At 43.4% G+C, this 26,893-nt stretch overlaps 2 protein-coding genes and 4 pseudogenes across 2 annotated transcripts; 1 reads left to right on the forward strand and 5 right to left on the reverse strand.

Moving 5' to 3' along the window:
• Positions 1-153: 153 nt before the first annotated feature.
• On the reverse strand, positions 154-4,295 carry LOC130535228 (extracellular calcium-sensing receptor-like; annotated as a pseudogene).
• A 138-nt stretch (positions 4,296-4,433) lies between these two features.
• Positions 4,434-8,752, reverse strand: LOC130535223 (extracellular calcium-sensing receptor-like; annotated as a pseudogene).
• A 273-nt stretch (positions 8,753-9,025) lies between these two features.
• LOC130535225 (extracellular calcium-sensing receptor-like) lies at positions 9,026-12,970 on the reverse strand (annotated as a pseudogene).
• A 495-nt stretch (positions 12,971-13,465) lies between these two features.
• LOC130535224 (extracellular calcium-sensing receptor-like) lies at positions 13,466-17,624 on the reverse strand (annotated as a pseudogene).
• Positions 17,625-17,909: 285 nt separating this feature from the next.
• Positions 17,910-21,136, reverse strand: LOC130535226 (extracellular calcium-sensing receptor-like). Its single transcript, XM_057050145.1, is given in 10 exon segments — positions 17,910-17,938; positions 17,941-18,819; positions 18,887-19,010; positions 19,090-19,317; positions 19,434-19,700; positions 19,773-19,988; positions 20,061-20,330; positions 20,444-20,530; positions 20,604-20,898; positions 21,000-21,136. Coding segments are annotated over 10 exon segments (2,505 nt in total). The 5' UTR covers positions 21,110-21,136.
• Positions 21,137-22,838: 1,702 nt separating this feature from the next.
• Positions 22,839-26,359, forward strand: LOC130535324 (extracellular calcium-sensing receptor-like). Its single transcript, XM_057050317.1, has 8 exons — positions 22,839-23,128; positions 23,315-23,609; positions 23,690-23,979; positions 24,065-24,360; positions 24,472-24,665; positions 24,764-24,985; positions 25,258-25,381; positions 25,458-26,359. Exons 1-8 carry the CDS (start codon positions 22,839-22,841, stop codon positions 26,357-26,359), a joined length of 2,613 nt encoding a protein of 870 aa, XP_056906297.1.
• The last annotated feature ends 534 nt before the right edge of the window (positions 26,360-26,893 follow it).

Raw genomic sequence — 26,893 nt, forward strand, 5'->3', positions numbered from 1 at the left:
TTTTCCCCCAACTTTATTAACTAGTACTTATATTAGTAGATGACAGGGAGGTGGTTTTGAGAGACTAATACAAGAACTGCAATTTCAGGTGGTTTAAAGACAAATATGATGTTCTTATGGTACAGCTAAAAACGACAGGATCATTTAAATATATCATTTTCTAGTATCACGGTCCATGATGGCTTTCTTTGTGTTCCTTTCCGGTCTCAGAAGTATTATATAGCATTTGGGACCAAAGAGTGCTACCAGAAGTCCAAAACTAGAAGCTAGGATAGCAAAGACTTCAACAGCATCTGCATATTTACCAGGAGAGTTGATGTAAGCAGGAACAAAGGCCACCCACACTGCACAAAAGATCAACATGCTGAAAGTGATGAGTTTGGCCTCGTTAAAATTGTCTGGGAGATTTCTTGCCAAAAAGGCTAGTTGGAAGCTAAGCACAGCCAGTAATCCAATATAACCCATTAATACTGCAAACCCAATCGGAGACCCGACAACACACTCATACACTATCTTGTAGTTGTAGTATTGAGTGTTTTTATGTGGTTCTGGTGAATAAGAAACGAGCCATGCTGTGCAAATTGCTGCTTGAACAGATGTGAGACCCATAACTGTTCCTCTCTGCTGCACGGCACCAAACCACTTCAGAGTGGCGCCCCCTCCTGGCTTGGAGGCCCTGAAGACAGCCAGGACCACCATGGTTTTCACCAGGATGCACGAGACACAGAGCACAAAGCTGATCCCGAATGCTGCGTGTCTCAGCTGGCACGTCCACAGCCTGGGACGACCAATGAACAGCAGAGAACAGAGGAAACACAGCTTAAGGGACACCAGGAGCAGGAAGCTGAGCTCGGAATTGTTGGCCCGTACTACAGGTGTACTGCGATGATGGATGAAGATGCCCAACACAACCGCGCTGATCACTGTTCCCAACAAGGAGGCGGCTGTCAGACAGATACCCAGAGGTTCATGGTAGGAGAGGAACTCAGTTTTCTTGGGAACGCAGTGGTCCCGCTGGGGGCTGGACCAGAAGTCCTCAGGACAACTGGTGCACTCCATGGAGTCTGAAGCAAAACATGGACGCAGCTTTGAGATTAATGTGCCCAAAATAGTGTTTGAAATCAAACACCAACCTGTTGTGTTGCTGATTTCCCCCTCAGAACAAGGAAGACAGTCAAAGCAGCAGACAGGTTGTCCTTTCTTCCTGGACATGCGGGTTCCAGGAGGACAGCTTTCACTGCACACTGAGTGTGGGGGCTGCAGGAGGAAAAATCAGCATTTGATTTTTACTAATTTCTTCTAACAGATAACGGGAGCACACAAGAATAACCTTATTAGATTCAAAGTTCCAGAAGATCTTGTCTTCATGGATCTGGAGTTCTTCACCTCTGGACGGTGACCTCTTGACCTCACCCACATTCTGAACCTCAGTTCTTCCATTAGGGAGCCACTGCCAGTTGACGATGTCATAGATGGGTAGGACGTCCCCATTTTCATCAAATGATACTTGATCGCCAAACGTTGTGGTGAAATTGACATGTTGTAGATAATGCACGAACTGCAAATGCACAATACCACATCAGGCTTATTAGGTCGAATCCTAATTCTGGACCCTGTTGCTCTAATTTGAACAGCTGATGGAGCTTGACAGTAATCAGGTCTGAGGGACCACTGGGTGAATCTAAATTTCAAAGGCTCACACTAAAAGGGGAAGCGCTTGTTATTTTCCAGTGTCAGGTCTCACCTGCCAGGGCTCCAGTTTGTGAATATCCACGCAGCTGCCTCCACTGAACGGCCCCCTCCCTGGCACTGCAGTCATCAGCGCTGCAGCGTCACTGTCAGTCAAGGTGCGCCCAACCATCGTAAAGTGTCTGGTCTGAGGTTAGACACGTCCAAAAACTCAGCGTCCACCTGCTGGATATTTTCGTCTCCTGTGCAGGCTTCTGCTGAACCTGATGCACCAAATTTACACTGGAATGAGTATTCCCAAACTGCTGAACCTGAAAAAAGATTAAATTATATCATTTTATTTTGGAATTAACTTTCTGGGAGTTCAAATAGTAAGAAATAATTACCATATCATAGCTAGTGTTTTTGCTACTCTGGCCAGGCCGTATTCGTAGGAGAAAATCTCTGAGACCTGTTATTTCACCTCGACGGATGGCGATGCCCAGTGTGCCATTCAGGTACGGCATGATGTCCGGCGTCTGAAGGACGGCCGCTGCAGTCCAAGCTTCACTTGCTAACCACTGTAGGCCTGTCACCTTCTGTCTCACCACCTGTACATATCATTATTAATACCAGAAATAGCATTCTTTAGCGTGTTCACTGCAGTTTTTTCTGTGCACATCAAACCTCCTCCATGAGATGAATCATGTGAAACTCATGTGCAAACACCATCAGCACACGAGCCGTTGATTCCTTTATCACGTGCATAATCCTCCTGTTTTCACTCAGATCACCGTCCCAGGGCAAAACCTCCAAGTAGGCCAGACAACCTTGCCCTGACTGGGCCAGGTCAGACTGGAACGAACGGGCCACATGGAGCCCATAATCGTCATCACTGACCAGCAGTCCCACCCAAGTCCATCCAAAGTGTTTCAGGATCTGGATCATTGCACGTACCTGAATGGGGGATCAGTCCAGACAATTGAGTGTTTTAGTTCCCACAGTTTGTAATCTGATACTAAGTAATATTTGGTTGAATTTGAGGGTGGAGAGTTTTTTTTATCTTTATAGATTCTCAGCTTGAAAGGAATATTTTACCTGGAAAGCATCGCTCGGGATGGTTCTAAAAAAGGACGGAAAGCGCTGACGATTGGTCAGACAGGAACATGTAGCAAAATAGCTTACCTAAAAATAGGAAATTAATCAGCACAAGCCCAAATGTTTTAATTATGTTTTAGAGCATTAGAGATTTCATGAGGACTCAGCATGAACATGAAATTGTTCTTATATTTTAACAGATTTAACTGTGTAACAGAGATCGACGTTTTTAAAAACAGAAAAGAAGAAAAAAAAGACATTTGAATGTTTTAAACAAAAATTTTAAATCTCAGTGCACTTAGATTTTCTCCAAAGATTAGCTGTCTGCATCTATACTCTGAACCGAAGCGTGATGATCCCTTTTACACTAAATTTAACTAAGATTTAAGTTCATTTTGCAGTTTTTGTTTGGTAAAAAAGAATTTTTCATTTGAGAAAGGGGTAATTTATGAACTTGATCAAATTAATTTAATAATTATTGATATGTCTTCAGCAGATGACATCCATTTCTCTACATAACCAATCACAATTCTTCCAGTGTTTTACAATATTATTCAAAAGATGAAAGTTTATAATTCACATACAAAACACAAACTTTAGTGCCACTAATCACTGACCATAGGTATTTTGTACAAGCCTAACACACTGGCAGAAGCAATAGTGAACGTAGAGAGTGAATCACCCACGATCCCCAGGACCGGTGGGCTCCCAGCACAGTCTCCCTGAAGAGCAAACGCCTCCTCCTGACCACTTGCCAGCGCTAACGCTCCACTGAATCCAACCACAAGGGCTCCGCAGTTGTCATAAAGACGGTATCCCAGAGTCAGATTAGGAAGCAGGTCAGGGTTCTTGTTTATCTCCTGAACAGCGAAGGCCATGGTCATAGCTTGACGGAAGCCTAGAATGTCAAACCTGACATGCAAAATACCAAAACCATTAACAAGAACCTGGTGAAACTGGCTCAGATACACCCTTTATGGATGGATTCACCCATCACAAGCATTTAATTGACATTTTTCTCCCAGGACCAATCTGAGCTTGAATCATTGTTTGTGGTGTGCATGAAACTTACCCAGTGCAGACAGGCTGATGTGGTTCAGATGTAAACGTCCACTCAGGAAAAACAGAGCCGTAATGAACTTCAAACAGCCCGCCTAGAAGCACATCGCCCGGTTCGTGCATCTCATTAAGCTGAAATTTCCTCCATAGCTTGCAAGTCGGAGCATTGAAGGAGGTGGAAGAGGAGACAAACAATGTGATGAGGGTGAAGAAGAGGCCCAATGTGCCAGTGATGTCAGCCATCACTCTTCCTCCTTCCTCCACCTCAGCTTCTCTTCATCTCTACTGCATATTTTATATGCAGAGTTGTGTCTTCACCATGTCTGATGACACCACCCATCAAGGTGTGACCGATGACGTCAGATTTGTTTCACTTCATACATTTTACTTTTGTCATCTAGACCTTATTTAATTTGAGGTTATGCAAGATTTGGATAGTTCATAGGATTGGTAAATATAATGTCTGCATTTCTCTTCCTTATTTGATTTGATTTAATCTAATCTAATTTTAAGCATTAATAATGCCAGGAAATCCATCAAAACTTGTAGATATGAGTTTGTTGTTGCTTCGTTATGAATGCATAAACAAATACACAGATAAACAAATAAAAGCTTTTCCCCCAACTTTATTAACTAGTACTTATATTAGTAGATGACAGGGAGGTGGTTTTGAGAGACTAATACAAGAACTGCAATTTCAGTTGGTTTTAAATGACAAATATGATGTTTCTGATGGTACAGCTAAAACACGACAGGATCTTTTAAAATATATCATTTTCTCGTATCACGGTCCATGATGGCTTTCTTTGTGTTCCTTTCTGGTCTCAGAAGTATTATATAGCATTTGGGACCAAAGAGTGCTACCAGAAGTCCAAAACTAGAAGCTAGGATAGCAAAGACTTCAACAGCATCTGCATATTTACCAGGAGAGTTGATGTAAGCAGGAACAAAGGCCACCCACACTGCACAAAAGATGCAAATGCTGAAAGTGATGAGTTTGGCCTCGTTAAAATTGTCTGGGAGATTCCTTGCCAAAAATGCTAGTTGGAAGCTAAGCACAGCTAGTAATCCAATATAACCCATTAATACTGCAAACCCAATCGGAGACCCGACAACACACTCATACACTATCTTGTAGTTGTAGTATTGAGTGTTTTTATGTGGTTCTGGTGAATAAGAAACAAGCCATGCTGTGCAAATTGCTGCTTGAACAAATGTGAGACCCAGAACTGTTCCTCTCTGCTGCACGGCACCAAACCACTTCAGAGTGGCGCCCCCTCCTGGCTTGGAGGCCCTGAAGACAGCCAGGACCACCATGGTTTCACCAGGATGCACGAGACACAGAGCACAAAGCTGATCCCGAATGCTGCGTGTCTCAGCTGGCACGTCCACAGCCTGGGACGACCAATGAACAGCAGAGAACAGAGGAAACACAGCTTAAGGGACACCAGGAGCAGGAAGCTGAGCTCGGAATTGTTGGCCCGTACTACAGGTGTACTGCGATGATGGATGAAGATGCCCAACACAACCGCGCTGATCACTGTTCCCAACAAGGAGGCGGCTGTCAGACAGATACCCAGAGGTTCATGGTAGGAGAGGAACTCAGTTTTCTTGGGAACGCAGTGGACCCGCTGGGGGCTGGACCAGAAGTCCTCAGGACAACTGGTGCACTCCATGGAGTCTGAAGCAAAACATGGACGCAGCTTTGAGATTAATGTGCCCAAAAAGTGTTTGAAATCAAACACCAACCTGTTGTGTTGCTGATTTCCCCCTCAGAACAAGGAAGACAGTCAAAGCAGCAGACAGGTTGTCCTTTCTTCCTGGACATGCGGGTTCCAGGAGGACAGCTTTCACTGCACACTGACTGTGGGGGCTGCAGGAGGAAAAATCGGCATCTGATTTTCATGCATTTTTTCTAACAGATAACAGGAGCACACAAGAATAACCTTATTAGATTCAAAGTTCCAGAAGATCTTGTCTTCATGGATCTGGAGTTCTTCACCTCTGGACGGTGACCTCTTGACCTCACCCACATTCTGAACCTCAGTTCTTCCATTAGGGAGCCACTGCCAGTTGACGATGTCATAGATGGGTAGGACGTCCCCATTTTCATCAAATGATACTTGATCGCCAAACGTTGTGGTGAAATTGACATGTTGTAGATAATGCACGAACTGCAAATGCACAATACCACATCAGGCTTATTAGGTCGAATCCTAATTCTGGACCCTGTTGCTCCAATTTGAACAGCTGATGGAGGTTGACAGTAATCAGGTCTGAGGGACCACTGGGTGAATCTAAATTTCAAAGGCTCACACTAAAAGGGGAAGCGCTTGTTATTTTCCAGTGTCAGGTCTCACCTGCCAGGGCTCCAGTTTGTGAATATCCGCGCAGCTGCCTCCACTGAACGGCCCCCTCCCTGGCTCACACTGCAGCATGTCATCAAGCGCGTACGCCAAAGCATACACAGCTTTGTAAATGTTATACTCTGGTCTGAGGTTAGACACGTCCAAAAACTCAGCGTCCACCTGCTGGATATTTTCATCTCCTGTGCAGGCTTCTGCTGAACCTGACGCACCAAATTTACACTGGAATGAGTATTCCCAAAACTGTGAACCTGAAAAAAGAATAAAAATATATCATTTATTTTTGGAATTAACAGTTCCTCTGGGAGTTCAAATAGTAAGAAATAATTACCATATCATAACTAGTGTTGTTGCTACTCTGGCCAGGCCGTATTCGTAGGAGGAAATCTCTGAGACCTGTTATTTCACCTCGACGGATGGCGATGCCCAGCGTGCCATTCAGGTACGGCATGAAGTCCGGCGTCTGGAGGACGGCCGCTGCAGTCATAGCTTCACTTGCTAACCACTGTAGGCCTGTCACCTTCTGTCTCACCACCTGTACATATCATTATTAATACCAGAAATAGCATTCTTTAGCGTGTTCACTGCAGTTTTTTCTGTGCACATCAAACCTCCTCCATGAGATTAATCATGTGGAACTCATGTGCAAACATCATCAGCACGCGAGCCGCTGATTCCTTTATCACGTGCACAATCCTCCTGTTTTCACTCAGATCACCGTCCCAGGGCAAAACCTCCAAGTAGGCCAGACAACCTTGCCCTGACTGGGCCAGGTCAGACTGGAACGAACGGGCCACATGGAGCCCATAATCGTCATCACTGACCAGCAGTCCCACCCAAGTCCATCCAAAGTGTTTCAGGATCTGGATCATTGCACGTACCTGAATGTGGGATCAGTCCAGACAATTGAGTGTTTTAGTTACCACAGTTTGTAATCTGATACTAGGTAATAATTGTTTGAATTTGAGGGTGGATAGTTTTTTTTATCTTTATAGATTCTCAGCTTGAAAGGAATATTTTACCTGGAAAGCATCGCTCGGGATGGTTCTAAAAAAGGACGGAAAACGCTGACGATTGGTCAGACAGGAACATGTAGCAAAAAAACTCACCTAAAAATAGAAATTAATCAGCACAAGCCCAAATGTTTAAAATGTGTTTTAGAGCATTAGAGATTTCATGAGAGAGCATGAATCAGCATGAAATGATGAAATGTTCTTATATTTTAACAGATTTAACTATGTAAGAGAGATCAACGTTTTTAAAAACAGAAAAGAAAAGAAAAAAAAGACATTTGAATGTTTAAACAAAAGTTTGAAATCTCAGTGCACTTAGATTTCTCCAAGGATTAGCTATCTGCGTCTGTACTCTGATCTGAAGCGTGATGATCCTTTTTACACTAAATTTAACTAAGATTTAAGTCCATTTTGCAGTTTTTGTTTGGTAAAAAAATATTTTTCATTTGAGAAAGGGGTCATTTTTGAACTTGATCAAATTTTTGTAATAATTATTTATATGTCTTCAGCAGATGACATCCATTTCTCTACATAACCATTCGCATTTCTTCCAGTGTTTTACAATATTATTCAAATGATGAAAATTTATAATTCACATACAAAACACAAACTTTAGTGCCACCAATCACTGACCATAGGTATTTTGTACAAGCCTAACACACTGGCAGAAGCAATAGTGAACGTAGAGAGTGAATCACCCACGATCCCCAGGACCGGTGGGCTCCCAGCACAGTCTCCCTGAAGAGCAAACGCCTCCTCCTGACCACTTGCCAGTGCTAACGCTCCACTGAATCCAACCACAAGGGCTCCGCAGTTGTCATAAAGACGGTATCCCAGAGTCAGATTAGGAAAGCAGGTCAGGGTTCTTGTTTATCTCCTGAACAGCGAAGGCCATGGTCATAGCTTGACGGAAGCCTAGAATGTCAAACCTGACATGCAAAATACCCCAAACCATTAATAAGAACCTGGTGAAACTGGCTACAGATACACCCTTTATGGATGGATTCACCCATCACAAGCATTTAATTGACATTTTTCTTCCAGGACCAATCTGAGCTTGAATCATTGTTTGTGGTGTGCATGAAACTTACCCAGTGCAGACAGGCTGATGTGGTTCAGATGTAAATATCCACTCAGGAAAAACAGAGCTGTAATGAACTTCAAACAGCCCACCTAGAAGCACATCGCCCGGTTCGTGCATCTCATTAAGCTGAAATTTCCTCCATAGCTTGCAAGTCGGAGCATTGAAGGAGGTGGAAGAGGAGACAAACAATGTGATGAGGGTGAAGAAGAGGCCCAATGTGCCAGTGATGTCAGCCATCACTCTTCCTCCTTCCTCCACCTCAGCTTCTTTTCATCTCTACTGCATATTTTATATGCAGAGTTGTGTCTTCACCATGTCTGATGACACCACCCATCAAGGTGTGACCGATGACGTCAGATTCGTTTCACTTCAGACATGTTACTTTTGTCATCTAGACCTTATTTAACTTGAGGTCATGCAAGATTTGGATAGTTCATAGGATTGGTAAATATAATGTCTGCATTTCCCTTCTTTATTTTATTTTATTTAATCTAATCTAATTTTAAGTATTAATAATGCCAGGAAATCCATCAAACTTGTAGAATATGAGTTTGTTGCTTCGTTATGAATGCATAAACAAATACACAGATAAATAAATAAAAGCTTTTCCCCCAACTTTATTTAACTAGTACTGATATTAGTAGATGACAGGGAGGTGGTTTTGAGAGACTAATACAAGAACTGCAATTTCAGTTGGTTTTAAAAGACAAATATGATGTTTTTGATGGTACAGCTAAAACACGACAGGATCATTTAAAATATATCATTTTCTCGTATCACGGTCCATGATGGCTTTCTTTGTGTTCCTTTCCGGTCTCAGAAGTATTATATAGCATTTGGGACCAAAGAGTGCTACCAGAAGTCCAAAACTAGAAGCTAGGATAGCAAAGACTTCAACAGCATCTGCATATTTACCAGGAGAGTTGATGTAAGCAGGAACAAAGGCCACCCACACTGCACAAAAAGATCAACATGCTGAAAGTGATGAGTTTGGCCTCGTTAAAATTGTCTGGGAGATTCCTTGCCAAAAAGGCTAGTTGGAAGCTAAGCACAGCTAGTAATCCAATATAACCCATTAATACTGAAAACCCAATCGGAGACCCGACAACACACTCATACACTATCTTGTAGTTGTAGTATTGAGTGTTTTTATGTGGTTCTGGTGAATAAGAAACGAGCCATGTAGTGCAAATTGCTGCTTGAACAGATGTGAGACCCAGAACTGTTCCTCTCTGCTGCACGGCACCAAACCACTTCAGAGTGGCGCCCCCCCTGGCTTGGAGGCCCTGAAGACAGCCAGGACAACCATGGTTTTCACCAGGATGCACGAGACACAGAGCACAAAGCTGATCCCGAATGCTGCGTGTCTCAGCTGGCACGTCCACAGCCTGGACGACCGACCGATGAACAGCAGAGAAACAGAGGAAACACAGCTTAAGGGACACCAGGAGCAGGAAGCTGAGCTCGGAATTGTTGGCCCGTACTACAGGTGTACTGCGATGATGGATGAAGATGCCCAACACAACCGCACTGATCACTGTTCCCAACAAGGAGGCGGCTGTCAGACAGATACCCAGAGGTTCATGGTAGGAGAGGAACTCAGTTTTCTTGGGAACGCAGTGGTCGCTGGGGGCTGGACCAGAAGTCCTCAGGACAACTGGTGCACTCCATGGAGTCTGAAGCAAAACATGGACGCAGCTTTGAGATTAATGTGCCCAAAATAGTTTGAAATCAAACACCAACCTGTTATGTTGCTGATTTCCCCCTCAGAACAAGGAAGACAGTCAAAGCAGCAGACAGGTTGTCCTTTCTTCCTGGACATGCGGGTTCCAGGAGGACAGCTTTCACTGCACACTGACTGTGGGGGCTGCAGGAGGAAAAATCAGCATCTGATTTTTACGCATTTCTTCTAACAGATAACAGGAGCACACAAGAATAACCTTGTTAGATTCAAAGTTCCAGAAGATCTTGTCTTCATGGATCTGGAGTTCTTCACCTCTGGACGGTGACCTCTTGACCTCACCCACATTCTGAACCTCAGTTCTTCCATTAGGGAGCCACAGCCAGTTGACGATGTCATAGATGGGTAGGACGTCCCCATTTTCATCAAATGATACTTGATCGCCAAACGTTGTGGTGAAATTGACATGTTGTAGATAATGCACGAACTGCAAATGCACAATACCACATCAGGCTTATTAGGTCGAATCCTAATTCTGGACCCTGTTGCTCTAATTTGAACAGCTGATGGAGGTTGACAGTAATCAGGTCTGAGGGACCACTGGGTGAATCTAAATTTCAAAGGCTCACACTAAAAGGGGAAGCGCTTGTTATTTCCAGTGTCAGGTCTCACCTGCCAGGGCTCCAGTTTGTGAATATCCGCGCAGCTGCCTCCGCTGAACGGCCCCCTCCCTGGCTCACACTGCAGCATGTCATCAAGCGCGTGCGCCAAAGCATACACAGCTTTGTAAATGTTATACTCTGGTCTGAGGTTAGACACGTCCAAAAACTCAGCGTCCACCTGCTGGATATTTTCATCTCCTGTGCAGGCTTCTGCTGAACCCGACGCACCAAATTTACACTGGAATGAGTATTCCCAAAACTGCTGAACCTGAAAAAGATTAAATTATATCATTTATTTTTGGAATTAACAGTTCCTCTGGGAGTTAAAATGGTAAGAAATAATTACCATATCATAACTAGTGTTGTTGCTACTCTGGCCAGGCCGTATTCGTAGGAGGAAATCTCTGAGACCTGTTATTTCACCTCGACGGATGGCGATGCCCAGCGTGCCATTCAGGTACGGCATGAAGTCGGGCGTCTGAAGGACGGCCGCTGCAGTCATAGCTTCACTTGCTAACCACTGTAGGCCTGTCACCTTCTGTCTCACCACCTGTACATATCATTATTATACCAGAAATAGCATTCTTTAGCGTGTTCACTGCAGTTTGTTCTGTGCACATCAAACCTCCTCCATGAGATGAATCATGTGGAACTCATGTGCAAACATCATCAGCACGCGAGCCGTTGATTCCTTTATCACGTGCACAATCCTCCTGTTTTCACTCAGATCACCGTCCCAGGGCAAAACCTCCAAGTAGGCCAGACAACCTTGCCCTGACTGGGCCAGGTCAGACTGGAACGAACGGGCCACATGGAGCCCATAATCGTCATCACTGACCAGCAGTCCCACCCAAGTCCATCCAAAGTGTTTCAGGATCTGGATCATTGCACGTACCTGAATGTGGGATCAGTCCAGAAAATTGAGTGTTTTAGTTACCACAGTTTGTCTGATACTAAGTAATATTTGTTTGATTTTGAGGGTGGATAGTCTTTTTTTTATCTCTGTAGATTCTCAGCTTGAAAGGAATATTTTACCTGGAAAGCATCGCTCGGGATGGTTCTAAAAAAGGACGGAAAACGCTGACGATTGGTCAGACAGGAACATGTAGCAAAAAAACTCACCTAAAAATAAGAAATTAATCAGCACAAGCCCAAATGTTTAAAATGTGTTTTAGAGCATTAGAGATTTCATGAGGACTCAGCATGAACATGAAATTCTTATATTTTAACAGATTTAACTGTGTAAGAGAGATCGACATTTTTAAAAACAGAAAAGAAAAGAAAAAAAAAGACATTTGAATGTTTAAACAAAAGTTTGAAATCTCAGTGCACTTAGATTTTCTCCAAAGATTAGCTGTCTGCGTCTGTACTCTGATCCGAAGAGTGAGTATCACTTTTACACTAAATTTAACTAAGATTTAATTTCATTTTGCAGTTTTTGTTTGGTAAAAAAGAATTTTCATTTGAGAAAGGGGTCATTTTTGAACTTGATCAAATTATTGTAATAATTATTGATATGTCTTCAGCAGATGACATCCATTTCTCTACATAACCATTCGCATTTCTTCCAGTGTTTTACAATATTATTCAAATGATGAAAGTTTATAATTCACATACAAAACACAAACTTTAGTGCCACCAATCACTGACCATAGGTATTTTGTACAAGCCTAACACACTGGCAGAAGCAATAGTGAACGTAGAGAGTGAATCACCCACGATCCCCAGGACCGGTGGGCTCCCAGCACAGTCCCTGAAGAGCAAACGCCTCCTCCTGACCACTTGCCAGCGCTAACGCTCCACTGAATCCAACCACAAGGGCTCCGCAGTTGTCATAAAGACGGTATCCCAGAGTCAGATTAGGAAGCAGGTCAGGGTTCTTGTTTATCTCCTGAACAGCGAAAGCCATGGTCATAGCGTGACGGAAGCCTAGAATGTCAAACCTGACATGCAAAATACCAAAACCATTAACAAGAACCTGGTGAAACTGGCTCCAGATACACCCTTTATGGATGGATTCACCCATCACAAACATTTGATTGACATTTTTCTTCCAGGACCAATCTGAGCTTGAATCATTGTTTGTGGTGTGTATGAAACTTACCCAGTGCAGACAGGCTGATGTGGTTCAGATGTAAATGTCCACTCAGGAAAAACAGAGCCGTAATGAACTTGAAACAGCCCACCTAGAAGCACATCGCCCGGTTCGTGCATCTCATTAAACTGAAATTCCTCCATAGCTTGCAAGTCGGAGCATTGAAGGAGGTGGAAGAGGAGACAAACAATGTGATGAGGGTGAAGAAGAGGCCCAATGTGCCAGTGATGTCAGCCATCACTCTTCCTCCTTCCTCCACCTCAGGTTCTCTTCATCTCTACTGCATATTTTATATGCAGAGTTGTGTCCATGTCTGATGACACCACCCATAAAGGTGTGACCTATGACGTCAGATTCATTCACTTCATACATTTTACTTTTGTCATCTAGACCTTGTTTAAGGTTATGCAAGATTTGGATAGTTCATAGGATTGGTAAATATAATGTCTGCATTTCCCTTCCTTATTTTATTTTATTTAATAATCTAATTTTAAGTATTAATAATGCCAGGAAATCCATCAAAACTTGTAGAATATGAGTTTGTTGCTTTGTTATGAATGCATAAACAAATACACAGATAAATAAATAAAAGCTTTCCCCCAACTTTATTTAACTAGTACTTATATTAGTAGATGACAGGGAGGTGGTTTGAGAGACTAATACAAGAACTGCAATTTCAGTTGGTTTTAAAAGACAAATATGATGTTTCTGATGGTACAGCTAAAACATGACAGGATCATTTAAAATATATCATTTTCTCGTATCACGGTCCATGATGGCTTTCTTTGTGTTCCTTTCCGGTCTCAGAAGTATTATATAGCATTTGGGACCAAAGAGTGCTACCAGAAGTCCAAAACTAGAAGCTAGGATAGCAAAGACTTCAACAGCATCTGCATATTTACCAGGAGAGTTGATGTAAGCAGGAACAAAGGCCACCCACACTGCACAAAAGATCAACATGCTGAAAGTGATGAGTTTGGCCTCGTTAAAATTGTCTGGGAGATTCCTTGCCAAAAAGGCTAGTTGGAAGCTAAGCACAGCCAGTAATCCATATAACCCATTAATACTGCAAACCCAATCGGAGACCCGACAACACACTCATACACTATCTTGTAGTTGTAGTATTGAGTGTTTTTATGTGGTTCTGGTGAATAAGAAACGAGCCATGCAGTGCAAATTGCTGCTTGAACAGATGTGAGACCCAGAACTGTTCCTCTCTGCTGCACAGCACCAAACCACTTCAGAGTGGCGCCCCCTCCTGGCTTGGAGGCCCTGAAGACAGCCAGGACCACCATGGTTTTCACCAGGATGCACGAGACACAGAGCACAAAGCTGATCCCGAATGCTGCGTGTCTCAGCTGGCACGTCCACAGCCTGGGACGACCAATGAACAGCAGAGACAGAGGAAACACAGCTTAAGGGACACCAGGAGCAGGAAGCTGAGCTCGGAATTGTGGCCCGTACTACAGGTGTACTGCGATGATGGATGAAGATGCCCAACACAACCGCGCTGATCACTGTTCCCAACAAGGAGGCGGCTGTCAGACAGATACCCAGAGGTTCATGGTAGGAGAGGAACTCAGTTTTCTTGGGAACGCAGTGGTCCCGCTGGGGGCTGGACCAGAAGTCCTCAGGACAACTGGTGCACTCCATGGAGTCTGAAGCAAAACATGGACGCAGCTTTGAGATTAATGTGCCCAAAATAGTGTTTGAAATCAAACACCAACCTGTTGTGTTGCTGATTTCCCCCTCAGAACAAGGAAGACAGTCAAAGCAGCAGACAGGTTGTCCTTTCTTCGTGGACATGCGGGTTCCAGGAGGACAGCTTTCACTGCACACTGAGTGTGGGAGCTGCAGGAGGAAAAGTCAAAATCTGATTTTTATGCATTTCTTCTAACAGATAACAGGAGCACACAAGAATAACCTTATTAGATTCAAAGTTCCAGAAGATCTTGTCTTCATGGATCTGGAGTTCTTCACCTCTGGACGGTGACCTCTTGACCTCACCCACATTCTGAACCTGAGTTCTTCCATTAGGGAGCCACTGCCAGTTGACGATGTCATAGATGGGTAGGACGTCCCCATTTTCATCAAATGATACTTGATCGCCAAACGTTGTGGTGAAATTGACACATGTTGTAGATAATGCACGAACTGCAAATGCACAATACCACATCAGGCTTATTAGGTCGAATCCTAATTCTGGACCCTGTTGCTCCAATTTGAACAGCTGATGGAGGTTGACAGTAATCAGGTCTGAGGGACCACTGGGTGAATCTAAATTTCAAAGGCTCACACTAAAAGGGGAAGCGCTTGTTATTTTCCAGTGTCAGGTCTCACCTGCCAGGGCTCCAGTTTGTCAATATCCGCGCAGCTGCCTCCACTGAACGGCCCCCTCCCTGGCTCACACTGCAGCATGTCATCAAGCGCGTGCGCCAAAGCGTACACAGCTTTGTAAATGTTATACTCTGGTCTGAGGTTAGACACGTCCAAAAACTCAGCGTCCACCTGCTGGATATTTTCATCTCCTGTGCAGGCTTCTGCTGAACCCGACGCACCAAATTTACACTGGAATGAGTATTCCCAAAACTGTTGAACCTGAAAAAAAGATTAAAATATATCATTTATTTTTGGAATTACCAGTTCCTCTGGGAGTTCAAATAGTAAGAAATAATTACCATATCATAACTAGTGTTGTTGCTACTCTGGCCAGGCCGTATTCGTAGGAGGAAGTCTCTGAGACCTGTTATTTCACCTCGACGGATGGCGATGCCCAGTGTGCCATTCAGGTACGGCATGAAGTCCGGCGTCTGAAGGACGGCCGCTCCAGTCCAAGCTTCACTTGCTAACCACTGTAGGCCTGTCACCTTCTGTCTCACCACCTGTACAATCATTATTAATACCAGAAATAGCATTCTTTAGCGTGTTCACTGCAGTTTTTTCTGTGCACATCAAACCTCCTCCATGAGATGAATCATGTGGAACTCATGTGCAAAGACCATCAGCACGCGAGCCGTTGATTCCTTTATCATGTGCACAATCCTCCTGTTTTCACTCAGATCACCGTCCCAGGGCAAAAACCTCCAAGTAGGCCAGACAACCTTGCCCTGACTGGGCCAGGTCAGACTGGAACGAACGGGCCACATGGAGCCCATAATCGTCATCACTGACCAGCAGTCCCACCCAAGTCCATCCAAAGTGTTTCAGGATCTGGATCATTGCACGTACCTGAATGTGGGATCAGTCCAGAAAATTGAGTGTTTTAGTTACCACAGTTTGTAGTCTGATACTAAGTAATTATTGTTGAATTTGAGGGTGTAGAGTTTTTTTTTAATCTTTATAGATTCTCAGCTTGAAAGGAATATTTTACCTGGAAAGCATCGCTCGGGATGGTTCTAAAAAAGGACGGAAAGCGCTGACGATTGGTCAGACAGGAACATGTAGCAAAATAGCTCACCTAAAAATAGGAAGTTAATCAGCACAAGCCCAAATGTTTTAATTATGTTTTAGAGCATTAGAGATTTCCTGAGGACTCATCATGAACATGAAATTGTTCTTATATTTTAACAGATTTAACTGTGTAAGACAGATCGACATTTTTAAAAACAGAAAGAAAAAAAAAGACATTTGAATTTTAAACAAAAATTTTAAATCTCAGTGCACTTAGATTTCTCCAAAGATTAGCTGTCTGTGTCTGTACTCTGATCCGAAGTGTGAGGATCACTTTTACACTAAATTTAACTAAGATTTAAGTTCATTTTGCAGTTTTTTTTTGGTAAAAAAGAATTTTTTATTTGAAAAAGGGGTAATTTATGGACTTGATCAATTATTGTAATAATTATTTATATGCCTTCATCAGATGATCCATTTCTCTACATAACCAATCACATTTCTTCCTGTGTTTTCCAACGTTATTCAAAAGATGAAAGTTTATAATTCACATACAAAACACAAACTTTAGTGCCACCAATCACTGACCATAGGTATTTTGTACAAGCCTAAAACACTGGCAGAAGCAATAGTGAATGTAGAGGGGGTGAATCACCCACGATCCCCAGGACGGTGGGCTCCCAGCACAGCCTCCTGAAGAGCAAACGCCTCCTCCTGACCACTTGCCAGTGCTAACGCTCCACTGAATCCAACCACAAGGGCTCCGCAGTTGTCATAAAGACGTATCCCAGAGTCAGATTAGGAAGCAGGTCAGGGTTCTTGTTTATCTCCTGAACAGCGAAGGCCATGGTCATAGCGTGACGGAAGCCTAGAATGTCAAATCTGACATGCAAAATACCAAAATCATTAACAGAACCTGGTGAAACTGGCTACAGATACACCCTTTATGGATGGATTCACCCATCACAAGCATTTAATTGACATTTTTCTCCCAGGACCAATCTGAGCTTGAATCATTGTTTGTGGTGTGCATGAAACTTACCCAGTGCAGACAGGCTGATGTGGTTCAGATGTAAATGTCCACTCGGGGAAAAACAGAGCTGTAATGAACTTCAAACAGCCCACCTAGAAGCACATTGCCCGGTTCGTGCATCTCATTAAGCTGAAATTTCCTCCATAGCTTGCAAGTCGGAGCATTGAAGGAGGGGAAGAGGAGACAAACAATGTGATGAGGGTGAAGAAGAGGCCCAATGTGCCAGTGATGTCAGCCATCACTCTTCCTCCTTCCTCCACCTCAGGTTCTCTTCATCTCTACTGCATATTTTATATGCAGAGTTGTGTCTTCACCATGTCTGATGACACCACCCATCAAGGTGTGACCGATGACGTCAGATTCGTTTCACTTCATACATGTTACTTTTGTCATCTTGACCTTGTTTAATTTAAGGTTATGCAAGATTTGGATAGTTCATAGGATTGGTAAATATAATGTCTGCATTTCCCTTCCTGATTTTATTTGATCTAATCTAATTTTAAGTATTAATAATGCCAGGAAATCCATCAAAACTTGCAGAATATGAGTTTGTTGCTTCGTTACGAATGCATAAATAATACACAGATAAATAAATAAAAGCTTTTCCCCCAACTTTATTTAACTAGTACTTATATTAGTAGATGACAGGGAGGTGGTTTTGAGAGACTAATACAAGAACTGCAATTTCAGTTGGTTTTAAAAGAAAAATATGATGTTTCTGATGGTACAGCTAAAACACGACAGGATCATTTAAAATATATCATTTTCTAGTATCACGGTCCATGATGGCTTCTTTGTGTTCCTTTCCGGTCTCAGAAGTATTATATAGCATTTGGGACCAAAGAGTGCTACCAGAAGTCCAAAACTAGAAGCTAGGATAGCAAAGACTTCAACAGCATCTGCATATTTACCAGGAGAGTTGATGTAAGCGGGAACAAAGGCCACCCACACTGCACAAAAGATCAACATGCTGAAAGTGATGAGTTTGGCCTCGTTAAAATTGTCTGGGAGATTCCTTGCCAAAAAGGCTAGTTGGAAGCTAAGCACAGCCAGTAATCCAATATAACCCATTAATACTGCAAACCCAATCGGAGACCCGACAACACACTCATACACTATCTTGTAGTTGTAGTATTGAGTGTTTTTATGTGGTTCTGGTGAATAAGAAACGAGCCATGCTGTGCAAATTGCTGCTTGAACAGATGTGAGACCCAGAACTGTTCCTCTCTGCTGCACGGCACCAAACCACTTCAGAGTGGCGCCCCCTCCTGGCTTGGAGGCCCTGAAGACAGCCAGGACCACCATGGTTTTCACCAGGATGCACGAGACACAGAGCACAAAGCTGATCCCGAATGCTGCGTGTCTCAGCTGGCACGTCCACAACCTGGGACGACCGATGAACAGCAGAGAACAGAGGAAACACAGCTTAAGGGACACCAGGAGCAGGAAGCTGAGCTCGGAATTGTTGGCCCGTACTACAGGTGTACTGCGATGATGGATGAAGATGCCCAACACAACCGCGCTGATCACTGTTCCCAACAAGGAGGCGGCTGTCAGACAGATACCCAGAGGTTCATGGTAGGAGAGGAACTCAGTTTTCTTGGGAACGCAGTGGTCCCGCTGGGGGCTGGACCAGAAGTCCTCAGGACAACTGGTGCACTCCATGGAGTCTGAAGCAAAACATGGACACAGCTTTGAGATTAATGTGCCCAAAATAGTTTGAAGTCAAACACCAACCTGTTGTGTTGCTGATTTCCCCCTCAGAACAAGGAAGACAGTCAAAGCAGCAGACAGGCAGTCCTTTTTTTCTGACTCTCCGGGTCCCTGGAAGACAGCTCGTGCTGCAGACTGACTGTGGCATCTGAAATAAAATCAACCAATTAACCACAGTTAATATGCAACATTTAAAACTGCCTTTGACTGAACAATATTGTATCAACCTGTTTGGATTCAAAGTTCCAGAAAATTTTATCTTCATGGATTGTGAGTTCTTCACCTCTGAACGAAGACCCTTTGACCTCACCCACATTCTGAACCTTAGTTCTTCCATCTGGGAGCCACAGCCAGTTCATGATGTCATATATCGGTAAGGCGTCGCCATTTTCATCAAATGATACTTCATCACCAAATGCTGTGGTGAAATTGACTTGTTGTAAATAATGCATAAGCTAGAAAGACCAGAGGAGAAGACTGTTATGAAGAGATTAAAACCTTACACCATGTACTTTTGATCGATTGTTCCCATTAATTTTATAAACAGAAGCTCTATAAATGGTTATCACACCTGCCATGGCTTCAGACTTTCTAAAGTCGCACATCTGTGCTCATCAAAAGGCCCCCTGCCAGGCACACAGTGCAGCATCTCATCAAGAGCATGTGCCAGAGCATACACGGCCTTATAAATGTTGTACTCTGGTCTCAAGTTCGAAACATCCAGAAATTCAGTTTGCACTCTCCCCAGTTCTTCCTCTCCAGTACACAACAAGCCTCCACCTTCCACCCAACCTGTTGGAGCTGGAGCGAAGCGACACTGGAAGGTGTATTCCCAGAACTGCCTCACCTAAAACACATACCATATTTCCTCAAATCGAAAAATTATTTCTGGCTGTTTTTTATTTGCAACCCTGTAGTTTATCAGGCTGTTTCTGTTGCTAATTTCATGCAGATCCGGGTGCAATCCCAGCAGAAAGTCCCTGAGCCCTGGTATTTCTCCTCGACGGATGGCGATGCCTAGAGTGCCACCAAGGTACGGCATGAGTTCAGTGGTCTGGAGCATGGCAGCCGCTGTCCAAGCTTCACTGGCGATCCACTGCAGACCAGTCAGATTCTGCTTTACCACCTAGACAGACAGAGAGACAGACAGACAGACAGACAGAGAGACAGACAAACAGACCGACCGAGAGATACACACCTCTTCCATAAGTTGAATCATGTGGATCTGATGTGCAAACACGATGACAACGCGTGCTGTAGATTTTTTCATCACTTCCACAACCTGCGTCAGCTCTCCTGGGTTGTAACCCCAGGGCAAAATCTCCAAGTAAGCCAAACAGCCTCCGCCAGACCGAGTCAGGTCAGACTGGAATGATCGGGCGACGTGGAGCCCGTAATCATCGTCACTAACCAGCAGTCCCACCCATGACCAGCGGAAGTGTTTCAGGATCTGGATCACAGCGCGCACCTGAGCACAGCGTTTTCTAGTGAATTTACAGGCATCCTGCACTGTTTGCATTCTATTGCTACTGCACTCTATCTGAAAACATCATTATAGTCATGTGTCAGACAGAATTTTACCTGGAAGGCATCACTTGGGATTGTTCTAAAGAAGGATGGAAACCGCTGACGATCACTTAGGCAGGAGCACGTGGCAAAATAACTCACCTAAAATCAAACAGACCCACATGCTGTGTTTCACAATGAGAAGGAGTCAAACTGTCACTGAACTGAAACTTACAATTGGCAGTTTAAATAAACCAATCACGTCAGATGTGGCGATGGAAAAGGTGGAGAAGGAATCCCCCACAATCCCCAGGACTGGAGGAGTTCCCAAACACTTCTCCTGCTGCAGAAACTGCTCCTGTTGGCCGCTGACCATTGACAGCGCAGCACTGAATCCTATTACAAGTGTCGCGCAGTTGTCATACAGACTGTATCCCAGAGTCACGTTAGGTAGCAGACTGATGTTCCTATTGATCTCATCAATGGCAAAAGCCATCGTCATGGCATGTCGGAACCCTGCAAGGTCAAAGCTAAAACACACACGTACACACACAAAAACAGGAGTTGCCAATTACTGATATGTTATATCTAAATGGATTTACCTGCTTTGCTGTATTATGAAGAGGCCTACCCTTGGCAGACAAGCTGATTGGGTTCTGAGGTGAAAGTCAAATCTGGAAAGACAGAGGTGTAGTGGACTTCAAACAGCCCACCAAGAATCATGTCACCAGGCTTGTGCATCCCATTCAGATCAAACTGTCTCCTTAATCTACAGTAGGGCAAATCCGCAAAAGCCTCTGCAAAAAGAAAGGAGAGGAAAAATGTCAAATGAATGCAGAAATAAAGGAGTAATAGCAGATCTAGGATTGTCCCCATATCTGCCCTCCACTCTTGCCCTGTTATCTTCAGACACGAGTACATCATTAGCTGACATCATTTTATATCTAGCAGGCACTGTCACCTTCTACACCACCCATCAGGGCGCTGGCAGTCGTTCAGGGGCAGGCCGTTTTTTTAAACATCTACAGAGTTTAATAATGCAAACCCCGTTCCCTGAAGTGGAAAGTTATCAGCATTTAGAAGTGTCTTTTTTCATGTCAAAGGGCCTTCATGATTACCAATATTTACATTTGGTTCTGCCATCCATGTTGATGTAAGTTTGCCACCTACCTAAGCGCTGTTGGAGACCATGTTCACTCTTTCATGGACACAAGATTTCCTAGTGGCCTCTTCCAGTGGAGCATCTATGGGATGTGCTGGACAAAAAAGTCTGATCCATTGGGGTCCCACCTCGCCACAAACAGGACTTAAAGGTTCTGCTGCAACCTTGTCGGTGCCAGGTACCAATGCACACCGACAGAGGTCAGGTGGAGGTCATTCCTTGATAAGTTAGGGATGTTTGGGCAACAAAAGAGGAGTCAAATCTAAGCACAAATTTTCTGCAAGAAAGCCTAAAAGCACCAAAACAGACAAGCTTTGGACTGGAGGTGAAATATTGATCCCCAGTAGTAACTGGTAGGAACACACACCCATAGATCAGGAGGTCAGTCCATCCATGAGTACTAGTTACATAAAAATCTCCAGGTTCCCACAGTAAATCGGGACATTTGACACTGCAGGACAATTATTCTGCTGATATATTGAAATTGGTGAAGAAACAACTGAGTCAACATACTTCCTATATTCTGCAGTTCAGTGTCACTTATATCAGTGCATCCATGTTAAAGCTCCATGCAAGATTACTCAGTGCATAAACTTGGATGTGCACTATTTCAACAATGAAATAATCCTTTATAATACTTTATTACCAAGAATCACAAAAGCCCTGAAACAAACCAACAAAGGTAGAAAAAAGAATTTATATTCTTATTTTCTGGTGGGTGTCTGCAAAGGCTACAAAATAAAGCAGGAAGTCAAAGAGCAAATACACTGTAACAATCTTGAAGATCCTCACTCCTCATATATTTTAGTAAATGTAGTAAGCATTAAACATAATGCTAGTAGTACTTTTAATCATGTTATAACAACTGATAATGTACAGTTAAAACTAATAATCACTATTAATCACATTCAGTTGAGACTCACATGTGTTTGACTATAACATCCACCAGGTGGTAGTCATATAATTTTACCTACAGTAACGGGTTTGAGAGTTAATAGATGCAGAAACCAGGTTTTGTCTGGGTGACGTTTGAATACTGCTAAAGTGGAATGTTATATTTCCAGATCAATGCAATCTTTTCAAATCTCTTCATGTATGACAGAAGAAAATGATGACGAAAACGTGTTTTTATTGTGTTAATTTTACATTCACAGTCCCACCCTGTAGAAACAAAGTTAATTAAAAGATCATGAGGTCACTTTTTATGACTGCCTCAAAGTCTCTGATGTGAAATGATGTAAGGAGGGCAAGCTTGAATCTGGGATATATAAGGTGACAATCTGGGCACGGACTGCACACACATGTAGGATGGAGATCTCTGTTCTCTTCCTTTGCTTCATTTCTCTGTTTGATTTAAACTCAGCTGGTGACCTGAAGGCTCCTGAGAACAGTCTGAAACAACAGGTTGGACCGAGGAAGGACACAACTGGTGCCACGGCTCCGTCTGTCATATGTCGGCTCCAGGGTTCTGCTCGCCTACCTGCTTTCTCAAAGGATGGAGACTTAGTCATCGGGGGGGTTTTCTCCATACATGACTATGAAGTCATGATGAACCACAACTACACCACCATGCCTGAGCCATTCCGCTGCAGAGGGAGGTTAGAAGATGTTAAAATGTGGGACAGAAATTTTTTGATGAAAGCCTCCGTGTTGTGATTTATATATGAGTTGCAGATTTATTACTTTTCAGATTATCTTTATTTGTGAAATTTAATGATTTGGCAACACCTTATGCTTCCCTGACTTTAAGTGTTAATATGATCTTTATCATCATGTTTGTTCAGGATTCATCCTGCTGAACTGCAATTTTCACGTGCAATGGTCTTCGCCATCGAGGAGATCAACAACAGCACGGAGCTGCTTCCTGGAATCAAACTCGGTTACCAGATCCACGACTCTTGTGCAGCCGTGCCCGTCGCAGTGCATGTGGCCTTCCAACTGTTAAACACTCTGGACCCTGTGTTTGTCACAGGTGACAACTGTTCACAGTCCGGTATGGTGATGGCTGTCGTCGGCGAGTCTGGTTCCACTCCGTCCATCAGCATATCCCGCGTCATCGGCTCCTTCGACATTCCACTAGTGAATATTTTCAACTTTTACCAAAGCGCATGAAAACATAATATTAACCATCACTGTAATGACACAATGTTCAACTTCAGGTGAGCCACTTTGCCACCTGTGCATGCCTGTCTGATAAACAGAAGTACCCAAGTTTCTTCAGAACGATTCCCAGTGACCAGTTCCAGGCCGACGCTTTGGCCAAACTCATCAAACACTTTGGCTGGACTTGGATAGGTGCTGTGTGCTCAGATTCAGACTATGGCAATAATGGCATGGCAGCGTTCCTGCATGCAGCTCAGAAGGAGGGCATCTGTGTGGAGTACTCGGAATCCTTTTATCGCTCCCACCCGCACAGCAGGATCAAGAGAGTGGCTGATGTCATCCGCAGGTGTATAGATCTATTTTTGCTTTATGATTCATGAAGGTATTTGTGTTTGTTTGAAATGACGCACATACTTGTGAGTTTTCTGCAGGTCAACAGCTGTGGTGGTTGTAGCCTTTACAGCATCTACAGAAATGATGATCCTGCTCGAGGAACTGTCTCATGAACCCTCACCACCTCGCCAGTGGATAGGCAGTGAATCCTGGGTAACTGACCCAGACATGCTGAGGTTCAGCTTCTGTGCTGGAACTATTGGATTTGCCATTCAGAGGTCTGTCATCCCAGGCCTGAGAGACTTCCTGCTGGATCTCTCCCCCTCGAAAGTGGCTTCATCTCCTGTGCTCACTGAGTTCTGGGAGGACTCATTCAACTGCCGGTTGGGAAAAGGTGACAGAAGTTATACCTCTTCTTAATTTACCGGGTAGATTTTAAATTAGTGTCCAAATCTAATAACAAAGGCTTTCAACAGATCTCCTGTGTTGTCAGTTGCTGTTGCAGGTGAGCGCATGTGCGATGGATCTGAAGACATAATGACTCTCCAGAGTCCGTACACTGACACTTCTGAGCTCCGCATTACCAACATGGTGTACAAGGCTGTTTATGCAATAGCTCATGCCATTCATAATGCAGTGTGTCAGGACACAAATGCTACCACTCGGTGTAGCAAATTCACCACGATTAACCCCAAACAGGTCAAACCTAAAGAATCACCTCTGTAACTACTAATATGGTTTATTACAAGTGTTTCAGCTGAAGTCTTTCCTCTGACTCTCTGTTTCATTCAATTTAGGTTCTTGCTCAGCTGAAGACAGTAAATTTTTCACAAAATGGTTATGCTGTATCCTTTGATACCAACGGGGATCCTGTGGCATCATATGAGCTGATAAACTGGAAAAAGAGTGGGAGCGGGAGCATCGAAGTTGTGCCAGTAGGATACTATGATGCTTCACTGCCAGAAGGCCAAGAGTTCCGTATCTTCAGGGACATCACATGGGTGGATGGCAGAACACAGGTGTGGGGAAAATAGTGCCCGTGGCCTGTTAGATATGTTATGTTCCTTGATCTACTCATATTGAAACTAGTGAAGTAGATTAATTTATTTATAAAATTGAGGAACTGGCCAGAAATAACTTGCTCACAAAATGAAACTCCAGTTTACCAAATATAGGTAGATTTTTCTAAAATACAATTTTTCTTCAAAGACATTGGCTTAATCAATTGAAAAGCTCTCCCGTATTCCTCTGACCTTGAACAAGTGTAGCTTTGTTTTCACCTGTGTCTCAGGTGCCAGTGTCAGTGTGCAGCGACAGCTGTCCTCAAGGAACTCGTAAGGTACTGCAGAAAGGAAAACCCATCTGCTGTTATGACTGTGTACAATGTCCAGAGGGAGAGATTAGCAATGTTACAGGTAATTTACCCCAAAACAAAGTCTTCAACATCAATCACAGGGCTAATCAAAACTGTGTTTATATTGATCTCAACAGATTCTTCAGACTGTGAACCTTGCAGCGAAGCGTTTTGGCCTAACCCAGAGAGAAATGCCTGTTTCCCCAAACCTGTGGAGTTTCTTTCCTTTAACGAGGTTCTAGGAATCATCCTAGCTGTGTTCTCAGTCGGTGGTGCCTGTCTGGCTGTTATCACAGCAGCTGTATTTTTCCATCACAGGGCCTCTCCTATTGTCAGAGCCAACAACTCTGAGTTGAGCTTCCTGTTGCTCTTCTCTTTGACTCTGTGCTTCTTATGTTCACTCACTTTCATTGGTGCTCCCTCTCAGCTGTCCTGCATGCTGCGCCACACAGCGTTTGGGATCACCTTTGTCCTTTGCATCTCCTGCATTCAAGGGAAAACTGTGGTGGTGTTAATGGCCTTCAGAGCAACTCTCCCCGGGAGTAATGTCATGAAGTGGTTCGGTCCACCTCAGCAAAGGATGACTGTTGTGACTTTCACGTCTATCCAGGTTTTAATATGCATTGTTTGGTTGGTTGTCAGTCCCCCGTTTCCAGTGAGAAATCTGACCACGTACAAGGAGAGAATCATCCTGGAGTGTGCGTTAGGCTCATCTGTTGGATTCTGGGCTGTACTCGGGTACATCGGCCTTCTGGCAGCTGTTTGTTTAGTTCTAGCCGTCCTCGCCCGAAAACTCCCCGATAATTTCAACGAAGCCAAAATGATCACCTTCAGCATGCTGATATTCTGTGCCGTCTGGATCACCTTCATCCCCGCTTATGTCAGCTCCCCTGGGAAATTCACCGTGGCTGTGGAGATCTTTGCCATTTTGGCCTCCAGTTTTGGACTCATCCTGTGCATTTTTGCTCCAAAATGTTTTATTATTTTATTTAAGCCAGAGAAGAATAGCAAAAAACACTTGATGAACAAAAAAGTCTGATAAAAGGTTTAATGTAAGTGAAGCAGTGTAGTTCTGCCATGACGATTATGACACTACCTGGTGTTTTTTTAATTAATTTAATGAATAAAGTCCTTTGAATGTCCTGATTCTATTAATCACTTGGATTATTATTTGAATAAAAGTTTTTGTTTGAAACACATCCATCTAAAATGTTTTTAGATGGATGTGAGATAGAAAAAGACTTTAAATAAAATGTAAATTCAACAAAACTGAGCTGGATGTGTGGAGTGGATTTAAGTAAATTTGGACCCAAAAGCACTGAGGTTTGAGAATATTATCCACAATATTAAAATGATTGTATTAATCTAAAGAAAGTGAATAACACCAATACCATTAAACGTCTCTATTTTGGAACAAAAGTGATTAATATGTTTCACTCGACTCCTGCTTGGTTTGAAAAATTATAATAGCATTAAGAAGTTATTAGATATTATGAAACATTTAAAAAATTAAACAATTGGAGGGATGGATTTGATTAGTGTTGTAGTGTTCAAGACAAGAAAGAAAAAGAAG

The sequence above is a fragment of the Takifugu flavidus genome, chromosome 12, assembly GCF_003711565.1.
Source record: "Takifugu flavidus isolate HTHZ2018 chromosome 12, ASM371156v2, whole genome shotgun sequence".
In the NCBI taxonomy this organism is placed as follows: Eukaryota; Metazoa; Chordata; class Actinopteri; order Tetraodontiformes; family Tetraodontidae; genus Takifugu; species Takifugu flavidus.

Excerpts from the sequence above, each read along its gene's own strand:
- LOC130535324 (XM_057050317.1), top strand. The coding sequence starts at position 22,839 with ATGGAGATCTCTGTTCTCTTCCTTTGCTTCATTTCTCTGTTTGATTTA. Across the intron at positions 23,980-24,064 it reads GTGGCTGATGTCATCCGCAG|GTCAACAGCTGTGGTGGTTG; the intron begins GTGTATAGATCT and ends AGTTTTCTGCAG. Across the intron at positions 24,666-24,763 it reads CCACGATTAACCCCAAACAG|GTTCTTGCTCAGCTGAAGAC; the intron begins GTCAAACCTAAA and ends CATTCAATTTAG.